Here is an 11,451-nt window from a genome sequence, read left to right on the forward strand (position 1 = left end):
GCCTGGGTGGTCTCCCGGGACACAGGCCATTACAGGCATGACCCTGTGCTTGGAGAACCTCTCTGCTGCTTAGGCCTACCTGCCTTACAGGACAAACTCCAAATGGCACTAACCCGCTTGCATCCCTGAAGTCGTCCCTTACTGAAAGCTCCCGCAGATGTCCCCGGCCTCCACCCAGACGGAGGGCCAGGAGCACGCAGACAGGTCTTCTCCGAGGATGGCTGTGGGGCTGAGCCCCGCCTGCGCCCGGCACCAGGCCAGATGTGCAAGCTGTGGACGGGTGGCTCCGCCAGGGCTGAGGACCAACAAAAGATGCCCGGCCGAAGCCAGGGGACCCACTGGGTCTCTCTGTACCGCAGCCAAGGGGACCTGGTGGGCTTCCTCTCTCCCCCAAAGGCCAGGAAAAAAACCTCCCTGCTCCTGGCCATGGGGCAAAGCAGGGCTGTTTAGGTCTCCAGGACAGCACTGGCTTCCCCAGGCCACCTGCCCCACCAGCACCAGCTCAGACGCACCGCGGCCCAAAGGCCACACAGCAGAGGGTGTGTGACAGCCAAAGGGGCAGGAACCCACTGTCCCAGGATGGGGCCGACGCACACATGGTCCTGCCTCCATGCAAGTTTCAAACGTGTTGTTTATTTGCTATTTTGATGACTATAAATAAGTGTTTCCACTATGGAAAAGAAAGTTAGCACAGTACATTCTCACGACTGGGTAATGGATTTTCTGAAGTCGTCTTCATTAGGGCAAAAACTTAGAAAAAAACAACCTGAATGTTGGAAGTCAGTTCTTTATATAAAGTCCCTTGTAAAAACAAAACAGAATAAAAACAAACCAAAAAGAAGGGTGCAGGGCAAAATTTAAAAAAAGAAAAAGGGAAAAGACAGGGAGAAAGAACACAACAGGAGCTGACTCATTGCTCCTCCTCAGCCACCTCCTTGGTCTCGTTCTCGGGCTCCTTGGTCTCGTTCTCGGGCTCCTTGCCCTCCTTCACCGAAAGAGCTTCTAGCTTCTCAGCTACTTTCTCGGCACTATCATTTTTGCCAGATCCTGCCAAGACACAGGAACGCGGTAAGAAAGAATCACCGCTCTGCCCAGCCCCATGGCAGCGGACAGGCCACTTCCCTGTGTGCCTCCAGGTAAACACGTGCTCACGCCTGGGACCCCGCTCAGGATGCCTGGCGACCAGCATGGGGCCCTGAGTAAGCAGGTGACCACGAGGACCTCTCCAAGCCCCTGCAGCCCCCGGGAGACTCCAGGAGACGTCGTGACTTGGCTGCTAGGCCAGGCCAGAGAGCACGTGCACGGGGCCCCAACAGCTGGCTTGCCCCTCAGAAAGCACCCGTGTACCGGGGTGGCTGCGTTGCCCTTGACAGGTCAAAGTGGTCACAGCCCCCCGGAATGCTGCTGTGGCAGACGGAAAAAGCACCCGCCTGAGGCTGCAGCCAGGTGCAGAGTGAGTCTGCAGAGCCCCCCCGGGCGCCCGCCACCCCATGGGCATCTGGCACCTTTCTTTTCTCTCTCTTCAATCTCTTTCCTGCATTCTTCAAACTTTGTTTTGAATTTCTGTGCATCTGCAGAGATAAGAGAAGATACCCCCCTAAGGTCCCTGAGCAGCGAGGAGTACGTGTCCTGGTGGGTCTGAAACTCCAAGATTCACAAGGCCCATCCCAGGCTGCCCCAACCCTCCACCTCCCTGCCTGACTTGGCACCCATCTGGGCAGGGCAGGGTAGCCTTGTTCCTGCCAGGCGCTCTGCTCTCTGCTCCTGCAGGCCCCATTCCCAGAGCAGAAGCGAGGTCCACTCAGCACTGGATGTTCAGCTGCTGGGGTGCTGAGCCCCAGCACCCAACCAACCCCCCAGGGCCCACTGGGTGCTGCTTCTGACAACCCGAGCTGGAAAGATGTCCCAGCAGGGGAAAGGTCTGCCTGGGCACTGCCCTTGCTGGCACCCAGGCCATGGTGAGAGAACAGGTCGGCCCTGGGCAGACTGCCAGCACAGCCCCCTGTGAACTCAGCAAAGGAACCGCACTGTCATGGACTCAAGAGTCTGGGCAAGACCTCGAGGGCACTTAGGTCCCTTCCCCAAGGGCCCATCAGACAGCAGGGCAGGATCAGTCCCCACCACACGCTTCCCAGCTGCCGTCAACTCTCCCGGGAAAGCAACAGCACTGGCGTTTGCAACCAAACCGCTACACCGTTAAGAAGCAGCGGCAGGCTGACCCAGGCCTGCTTACTCTCGGCGTTAAGGAAGCGGATGGCCAGCAGCTCCTGCTTGGGGCACTCGTCGGCGAAGTCTGCGTGGGTATTCCAGACCCAGGCACGGTCACTGCCTGCGTTCGGCTTCAGCTCCATCATCGGTGTGACTGGAGAGAGAAGCCCCATGAGGACGGTGCAGCTGTCAAGCTGGCCCGCCCACCCACCCCTGAAGGCCCGACTTGGGGCAAAACAGGCCTGGTTTGGGGTTTGCCAACCAGGCTTAGACAAAGTCCTGTGGGATCCAGATTTTACCCAAACCTTTGAAAACACCCTATGTTCACTTAAAACCAGGACTGCTCTGAATCGGGGAACAGGGTGGCCCATTCCCTGACCACGAGGACACCTCAGCGAGGGTTTCCAATCCCAACTCAGCCAAGGCCTCCAGTGCCACCATGGCTGCTCACGCTCAGCCCCATGGTCCTGCCCCTGTCTGAGCAGCCCCCAGACCCAGGGCAGACATGGGCCACAGGGCCTGGTGGGCCCAGCCCTTCCAGTGAAGGGCACCCACCACGTGGCTGTGTCCATGCTTGGCCACTCCATCTGGGACCTGGCCCACAGGAAGTGGGGAGCGGCAGAGGAGAAGCCAGGAAGTGGAGTGATCACCCAGGAAGGCTCATGGTCAGACCAGGCCAACCACTCTCAGCCTTGCACTGCCCAGGGACACCACGGGGAACGAGGCCACCGGAAGTGGACACCGAGGGCCTCGTGACCTGCTCGTACATCACAGAAGGTTGAGCCACGGCCGAGAATAAGCACAGCTGTCCATCTCCTCAGACCTCGCACAGACTCAAGGGGGACGAGCTCCCCAAGAAACAGGAGCACCCCAGAGCCACGCTCACCCCACGCCCCTGGCAGAAGCCTCCTGAGATACAGGACATGCCCAGCCCCAGGAATACGTCACATTCTGAACCGAGAGCGGTCATCCCAGCCCACAGACACCCAGTGAGCCCGCATTCCTACAGGGCACCAGGCCTGGGACCCACCTGCAGCTCACAGCAAACAACCCAGTGACCGGCCTGGCTCTGGGAAAAGCAGGAGGTCAGGGAAAACCCCCGGGGAAACACCTCAAATTGGGTTGGAAGACGAGGACCAGGCCAGAGCCGATGGCCTGGGCAGGGTGGGAGGACCATGGGGCAGGGACATGGAGTCTGGCCCGTGAAGGCCCGGGGGACTGTGGTGCCAGGAGGCCCCTCCCTGCTCATCTGGCCACATCACCCTCCAGGGCTGCTCCCTCTGGTTCCTGCCAGGGTCACCTGTGTGCCCAGAAGAGGGGCCCTGCCCCGCTGGACACGTTTGCTTCCAGACACACACTTGCGGCTCCAGAGCAGCCCAGTGACCAAGGGACTGACATGGGGGGAATCTTACTGTCACCCCTTCGCCAGCCAAGCTGCGGGTGGCTTTCCCTGGACGCCCCACACTGTGCCCGGGGCCACCTACTGTAGTGGTTGGCGCAGATCTTGAGGGTCTTGTCCCTGCGCATGAGGAGGCGGATGGTCCCCTTCTCCTTGTGCTTCAGCAGCTTGACGTCCCCAGTGCCCCGCTCCTTCCACTCCGGGAGGTCGTTCTCTGAAGCGAACCGGAACAGCTTGGCCCGCCTTTGAGGAAAGCCGTTGAGCGAGGGGTTAGGCAAGCACAGGAGGGGACGAACGAGCCTGCGCCCGCGGCGTCATGAGACACCCTTGCCTTTCTTTTTACTCCCAGAACCACAAGTTAATACATCAGCAAAAGAGTGAGACAGCTCAACAAACTCCAAGTTTTTACTTCACAATAAAAAAAGGAAAAAAATTTCTACAGTTGCAATGTATTCCAACAGGAAGACCTGACCTCTCAGAGAGCCCACCGCGTCCTGGGCAAGGCTGCAATCACGGGGCAGGGGGCTCCCTGGCGTCCCCGGCACCACAAGGGCAGCACGGAAGTAGGCAGGGGCCAAGGAGCCGTCCCTCTGCTGGGAAGACAGGGCTGCAGGCCTCTGCTCAGGCCGCCAGGCTCTGGCCCAACAGCCCGCCTTCCTGCCCAGAGCAGCCCTGCCCTTTGCTTCCCCACAGGACCCCAGCTCAGCCGGTCCCTTTCCTGTGGAAGACTGCTCTCCGAACTCAACTCTGTCAAGGAAGATGCATCCTCAGGAAGAAGCCCCAGGCCCATCATGAAGGCCCCACCCACTGGCCTCACTTCCCTCAGGACGCCAGGAGGTGCAGCAGCATTTCTACGCAGATCAGAGACCCAGAAAACCAGTGTCTTTATGGAGCCGCCCAGCACCCTCTGAGACCCAAGGGGTGCAGACAGCTCTCCTTCCCCAGGTCCTTGGGAGTGGTGGGGAGGGGCTGGTCTCTCCAGCCTCCCTGCTTTAGAGGGAGGAGTCGCAGTGCTGGTGATCCCCTCTGCTTCCCTCCCCTGACACACAGCAAAGCACTCAAACCATAACCTGGCATCTTGGACAGAATTTGAAGGGGTGGAGAGTTTGCTTCCCCCTGATTTCCACTAACTTGTAGCTACATTAGCGTCTCCTGCGATCCTGCGTGTCCGCCGGTGCCGTCACTTTGTCGCACACATCTGGATGCACGGCTTCTGTGACCACTGCTTCAAAGTGACACGGCCACCGTAGCTTCTTGTTGAAAGCACCAAGAATCACGTATGATTTTTAAAGAGTAACTTTAATGACTATAGTACCGCCCACTCTCATTTGTAATTCCAGGCATTGTTTCGTACACTAAAAGTATTGAATCTGAAATTCATAAACTTCAAAGTACCCCCCCATTTAAGGAAAAAAGATAATAGTAAAGACCCAATGCTCAACCAGCAGCAGGGGGCTGAGAGAGTCTTAGAGGCAAGGCTGGCAAGGACAGGGGTCTTGGGGAGATGTCCCTTGTGGACAGAGCAGTGGTAACATGACACCTGGGAGTGCCCATGCCCTCCCCAGGACTGGCCTCAGGGCAGCAGGGACACCCAGGACCTAGGAATGAGTGGATTCTACCAACAGCCTTGATTTCCACGTGGGAGTAACCATCACAAAACCCTCAGTGTGGTTAAAGGTCAAGCCAAGACCTTGACACCCGTAAGAACCAGTTACTATCTTATACTAAAAATGCGTACTTCTGAAAAAACACCAACTTACTTACATTTTAAAAAGCTCCTCTTCATCTTCTTCCAACGTTTTAATTTCTTGCTCAGGAAGAGAAACTATTGGTTCAAACTGGGGGTCATGGTTGGACTCGTCGGCATTCTCGGTGGAGGTGTCGTGGTCCTCGTGGGTGTCCTGTGGAGGAGGGTGGAGATATGACCCTACTGGCCACGCCAGAGCTCACCCGTGGCCACAGCCATCATCCCCACTAGTGAAGGGCCTCACTACAAAGCAAGGGATTAAAAAAGCCTTTCAACTCAAAACTTTTCTCCAGGATCTGCAGGGAGACACCAGACTCTGACACCCTCTCCCAGATGCACCAACCACACCTGCACAGACTGACTGGGCTCCTTAAACCCTGAAACTCCCAGTGCCGGGGAGAAACTGCCCCAGGCTCCTCATCTGTAAGATACAGATGCTGGTACTGCCACGCACAGACTAAGGACACGATGTTGGAGAAAAGAGGGCCTAGAAACAAACACTACCCTTAAAACAAAGCAACCCTTTGAGTTTTTACTGGTTGAGAAAAATCTGTGCTCTTGCTTAAGAGGAAAAAAAGTTGTGATGGGTCTGCTAGCGTTTATACAGAATTCACAGTTCTGCCGGCAGTTATACCTAGGTTGGGAAAATTACGTTTTATAATTCAGAAGAATTCACACAAGAGCCACAGAATTCTAATCCAGTGCAAAGAACTGTAGAGCACAAAGGATCATGTTTTAGATTGTCTCATGGAGCACGTGGCTTGGCAATCCATAGCCCAGGAGTATAAGACGCCCAGACTTAGCTCCCGGGCTCTGCCCAGAAAGGCAGGCCTTCGCCGGCTCCTCGGCCGGATCGCACCGGGCCGCACGGCCACCCCCGGGCCCCCGCCGCCACAGGCCACCCGCCGGGCCGCGCGGGAGCGGAGGCCGGTGGCGGCTCGGGGACCAGCACCGGATGAATGGGGCTTTGCACGGGCCGCGGGCGGGCGGGGGCCGTCTCGGTGCGGGGCCCGCGGGGATCGAGCGGGAGGCCTGCGCCCGCCCGCGGCCCGGCGGCCAGGAGCGAGTGCGAGGCCCGGCCGCCCCAAGGTCACGCGGCCCCGCGCCCGAGCCCGCTGGCCGACGGGGGTTGGCGGCGGCGCGGGCCTCCCACGTGGCCGCCGGTAGCGGCCCCGGCCCGCCCGGCCCCCGCCCCGGCCCGCCCGGCCCGGCCCACCTTGGCGGCCGCCATGGGCGCGGCGGCGGCGGCGGCTCGGCTGGCTCGGTCGTCGCGGGCTCCGCGGCCTCTCGGCGGCTGGTCGCAGCTCCTTCCTCCGCGTCTGGCGCCGGCACCTCCCGCCCGCCCTCTCTTCCCTCCGCCCCGCGACCCGAACCCCGACCCCTGACCCCGGCGGCGGGAAACGCGCCGCGATTCAAAACCAGCGCAGCTTTATTGGCTCAGGCGGCGGACACTCTCATTGTCCAGCCCGCCCCGCGCTTCCCGCCAAAACGCCCGCGGCGCATGCCCGGCCCGCCCGGGGGCCGGGGAGCGCGCACTCCCGGCGGCCCTCGCGCGCACTTCCGTCCGCGGCCGCGCGCGCCCCTAGAGCTCGCGGACAGTGCTGGGGGTCCGAGCGGCGCGTGGCGATGACGTCGACGGAAGTGGGGACGATAGAGACGCGCCGCCTCAGCTGCGCGCGCCGGCGGACGAGAGAGCGGTCGGCGAGGAGAGCGGCGGACGCGGGCCCCTGCCTGGCGGGCTGCGCAGCCCGTGCCCGAGGCCCGGACCTGAGCGCAGAGGGTACGAGTCCCGCCCCCGCCCGGGCCGGAGCAGGGCCGGCGTCGCCGAGTCGCAGCCGCTCTCCGCGCGCCCCCCGTGTGCCAGGCCCCGGGCGAGGCGGCGGACGGAGCGGACGATGGGTGACGAGCTCGACGGCGAAGTACGGTGAAGGGAGACCCTGGCGGAGCCGGGGGCGGGTGGGGAGATGGGACGGGGAGGGAGAGCCTCGGGGCGCGCGGGCCCCAGCCAGCCCGCCTGTCTGCTGTCTCCACGCAGGGCCGGGCGCGCGTGGGGGGCCCCGGCCAGGACGGCCCCAGCGCTCCGGGCAGCCCCGCGGCCCCGGGCCCCCAGCAGGGGGAGGAGCAGGCAACGGGGGCCGGGGCCGCGGGACCGGGTGCTCAGCCGGGGCCCTACAGCTACATCCGGGCCGGCCTATTCACTTCGGAGATCTTCAAGCTGGAGCTTCAGAACGTGCCGCGCCACGCCAGCTTTAGCGACGTCCGGCGCTTCCTGGGCCGCTTCGGGCTGCAGCCCCACAAGACGAAGCTCTTCGGGCAGCCTCCCTGCGCCTTCGTGACCTTTCGCAGCGCCGCCGAGCGCGACAAAGCCCTATGTGTGCTGCACGGCGCCCTGTGGAAGGGCCGGCCGCTCAGCGTGCGCCTGGCCAGGCCCAAGGCTGACCCCTTGGCCAAGAAGAGGCAACGGGAGGACCAGGGGGAGCCGCCTGCCACCCCCGCCACGTGCATCGCTGATGTGGTGACCCCTCTTTGGACCATGCCTTACGCGGAGCAGCTTGAACGGAAGCGGCTGGAGTGTGAGCAGGTGCTGCAGAAGCTCGCCAAGTGAGTGTGGGTGCAGGCACTTCTAGACAGAGCGCCCATCGGTGGCTCCCTGTGCGCTCAGCCTGCTCAGATACCCCTTTGGGGAACTAGCCAGTAAAAACCCTGTGTTACCGGTGGGGACAGTGAGGTTCCAAGAAGGGGCCCAGGCGCTTGGGCAATTGGAGCCTGACCTCTGCCCCTCCTTTGCCCCGCAGGGAAATTGGGAGCACCAACCGCGCTCTGCTCCCTTGGTTGCTCTTACAGAGGCACAAACACAACAAGGCCTGCTGCCCGCTGGAGGGGGTCCGGCCGTCACCTCAGCAGGTCAGGGCCTCTGCTCTCACAGAAAGTTCTGCCTGGCTCTCCCATCTCTCTTCCTCCTGCGTATCTGCTTATGGTTGTCATCAAGTGCTTGTTAGTTGTCAGCCTTCTGCCCTGGGCTGCCAGGGCCTGAGGGGGAACCAGGGCCTCGCTCACCGCCATCTTTTGCTGTGCACCCTCCATGCACGAGTGCTGGACCGCCGGGGTAAGGGTGGGTGTCTCTCTATTTCCTTCTCCCCTCCCTGCAGACTGAGTATCGGAACAAATGTGAGTTTCTGGTTGGTGTCGGGGTGGATGGGGAAGACAACACGGTCGGCTGCCGGCTTGGCAAGTATAAGGGCGGGACGTGTGCTGTGGCAGCTCCTTTCGACACCGTGCATATCCCTGGGGCCACCAAGCAGGTGGTGAAGGCTTTCCAGGAGTTCATCCGGTGAGGACACATGGCTGGGCTGGTGGCTCCGGGACATCCCGCGGCAGTCTGGGAGCAGAAGACCTGGGTCCTACCTGGGGGGTCTGGTGGGTGTGGCTGGAGGAGAGAGCAGGGACGCTGCTCACCCAGTCTTGGTCGGCAGATGTCAGGGACTTAGGGCCATCTGTGGCTCCCACAGGTCCACTCCCTACTCGGCGTATGACCCGGAGACATACTCGGGTCACTGGAAGCAGCTGACCGTGCGCACCAGCCGCCGTGGCCAAGCCATGGCCATTGCCTACTTCCACCCGCAGGTCTCAAGCGGGTGGCTTGCTGGGGGAGGGGTGTCTGGGCCAAAGCAGACTTCGACACAGTCTTACGGGCCTTTTCTACTGCTTGCTCCAGAATCTGAGCCCTGAGGAGCTGGAGGGGCTGAAGGCTTCTTTGGCACAGCACTTCATGGAGGGGCCGGGCAAGACCAGCGGGGTGACTTGCCTCTACTTCGTGGAGGAGGGACAGCGGTTAGTAGCCCAGGTGGGGCTGGGCGGGTTTCTCCGAGGACTGGTGACACCTATAGACCCACCTTCCCGCCTACAGAAAGACCCCCAGCCAAGAGGGCCTGCCTCTGGAGCATGTGGCCGGGGACCAGTGCATCCGCGAGGACCTGCTGGGGCTCACCTTCCGGATTTCCCCTCACGCCTTCTTCCAGGTGACCAGATCCCTGGGCTCCGGGCTGGTGCAGCAGAGAGGGGAGAGCATCCAGGCAGTGAGCTGCCAGGGCTGTGAGGTCGGCCACCTGGAAGAAGGGCTACTAACCGTGGCCACTTGCTAGACCCTGGTGACCACCCTGTGGGAGGGTGGCTTGTGGGCACGACACCAGGCTCTGGCGCTGGTGGGGTCTGGTATCTGCTGCTGCCGGGGTCCCATGGGTCCAGCTCTCGAGGAGGTGGGAGGGGGGCGGCATTGAGTTGCTTTCTCGGACCGGGAGACTGGGTGTGGACGGAGGGACCCTGGGGCTCTCAGGCAGTTAGAGGTGGGGAAGGGAGTGGGGGGGGGCGACCAAGAGCACAGGTGCCTGGGGATGCAGACACTTGGGGGCTGGAGGGCAGCAGGGAGGCTGCTCTGATGTGTAACCCACGCCCAGGTGAACACCCCCGCGGCTGAGGTGCTCTACATGCTCATCCAGGACTGGGCTCAGCTGGACGCGGGGAGCACGGTGCTGGACGTGTGCTGCGGCACTGGCACCATCGGCCTGGCTCTGGCCCGGGTGAGCCCTCCTACCCCGGTCAAGAGCATGCTCTCTCCCACCCCACTTTTGTGTCGTCACCCATCCTGTCATGACCCCCCAGGAGAACCTCAGACTGTTCCAGATCCTCTTCTGCTGCCCCCCAGAAGGTCCAGGGGTGGGGAGGGGCGCCATTAGTCTGCCCTGTTTTTGCTCCAGAAGGTAAAGAGAGTCGTGGGGATCGAGCTGTGCCAGGAGGCTGTGGAGGACGCCCGGGTGAATGCCCTGGACAACGGTGAGAGCCAGCGGGCCTCGCAGTGGGTGGCAGGTCCTGTGTGTCCCTCCACACGGCACCTGGGACCCACCCAGTGGCTTCTAGGGCTCATGGGGTGGGGGCAGAAAGGGCCCCTACTGTGTGTGGACCTATTGTGCACCCACGATGCCTGGGGCTGCCCCGCAGGGAAGGGTTTTCCTGAGGTGTTTTCTGGGGGCTTCTGGACACAGCTGGGCAGGTCTCTGGGGGGTGTCCCGGGCCTCATGGCAGGGCTGCTGCTGTGCCACCTCCAGAGTTGAGCAACGTCGAGTTCCATTGCGGGAGGGCCGAGGACCTGGTGCCTGCACTGGTGAGCAGACTGGCGTCCCAGCAGCTCACGGCCGTCCTGGACCCACCCCGCGCTGGTCTACGTGAGTGGTCCCCACCTGAGGCGTGGTGCGGGGAGGCAGAGGGTGGCCAACTAGGCTGCCTGGCCTCAGGCCCCTGTCCGCTCCTTGAGGGGGAGCCACTGGGGACTCTCCCTTGAGGGGTCTGTGCCTCTCCAGATTCCAAAGTGATCCTGGCTGTCCGCAGAGCTGAGAACCTCAAGCGACTCCTATATGTCTCCTGCAACCCCAGGGCAGCCATGGGCAACTTTGTGGAGTGAGTGTGGGGCCTGGGTGGACGGGGCCTCACCCCAGGAGACCCTGCTGTACCCACGCAGTTGACCATGGCGCTCCCTCCCACACAGCCTCTGCAGGGCCCCGTCGAACCGGGTGAAGGGCAGTCCCTTCCGGCCAGTCAAGGCTGTGGCCGTGGACCTGTTCCCACAGACCCCACACTGTGAGATGCTCATCCTGTTTGAGAGAGTGGAGCACCCCAATGGCGTGGGGACCCTGGAGCCCCAGGATCCTCCAGTCCAGCCCCCACCAGGGCCCCCAGGTGACACCCCACCAGAAACCAGGGCCTCCCCTGCTTCTTAGTCCTCTGGGGCAGCGGAAACCAGCCCTTCCAGAACAGCACCCAGACTGCATCACGGGCAGACTCCAGGGGCTCCCCAAGTCCTTGCCCTGCCTGGCATACTCAGGCAATAGCCACAGACGGTACAAGATCCCTGTCCCCGTGGGCTCCTGTGGTCTGCTCCCCCCTCACCCCCAGAATGGGCTGTAAGGGCTGCAATAAACAAGTGCTGAACTACCAATGTTTGTGATGAGAACTTAGAGCCTGGCACACAGGGACTCCCCTCTACCCTCACCACAGGTGCAAAGGGGCAGGGCCAGGAGCGCTCATAAGAACTGGCCCAGTTGGA

The 11,451-nt window shown here is 61.9% G+C and overlaps 2 protein-coding genes and 1 non-coding gene across 3 annotated transcripts; 1 reads left to right on the top strand and 2 right to left on the bottom strand.

Moving 5' to 3' along the window:
• Positions 1-769: 769 nt before the first annotated feature.
• RANBP1 (RAN binding protein 1) lies at positions 770-6,711 on the bottom strand. The gene is made up of 6 exons (XM_061169489.1): positions 6,571-6,711; positions 5,372-5,508; positions 3,693-3,850; positions 2,234-2,362; positions 1,506-1,571; positions 770-1,047 (listed from the first exon to the last, which is right to left on the bottom strand). Exons 1-6 carry the CDS (start codon positions 6,583-6,585, stop codon positions 911-913), a joined length of 642 nt encoding a protein of 213 aa, XP_061025472.1. The 5' UTR covers positions 6,586-6,711; the 3' UTR covers positions 770-910.
• Positions 1,338-1,463, bottom strand: LOC133076021 (small nucleolar RNA SNORA77). Its single transcript, XR_009697446.1, has one exon. It is a non-coding gene; the product is annotated as a small nucleolar RNA SNORA77 (small nucleolar RNA).
• Positions 6,712-6,996: 285 nt separating the features above from the next.
• TRMT2A (tRNA methyltransferase 2 homolog A) lies at positions 6,997-11,348 on the top strand. The gene is made up of 12 exons (XM_061169488.1): positions 6,997-7,273; positions 7,390-7,955; positions 8,150-8,258; positions 8,504-8,685; positions 8,864-8,978; positions 9,070-9,185; positions 9,262-9,373; positions 9,809-9,931; positions 10,109-10,184; positions 10,457-10,573; positions 10,709-10,805; positions 10,894-11,348. Exons 1-12 carry the CDS (start codon positions 7,250-7,252, stop codon positions 11,123-11,125), a joined length of 1,869 nt encoding a protein of 622 aa, XP_061025471.1. The 5' UTR covers positions 6,997-7,249; the 3' UTR covers positions 11,126-11,348.
• The last annotated feature ends 103 nt before the right edge of the window (positions 11,349-11,451 follow it).

The sequence above is a fragment of the Eubalaena glacialis genome, chromosome 15 (genome assembly GCF_028564815.1).
Source record: "Eubalaena glacialis isolate mEubGla1 chromosome 15, mEubGla1.1.hap2.+ XY, whole genome shotgun sequence".
Classification (NCBI taxonomy): Eukaryota; Metazoa; Chordata; class Mammalia; order Artiodactyla; family Balaenidae; genus Eubalaena; species Eubalaena glacialis.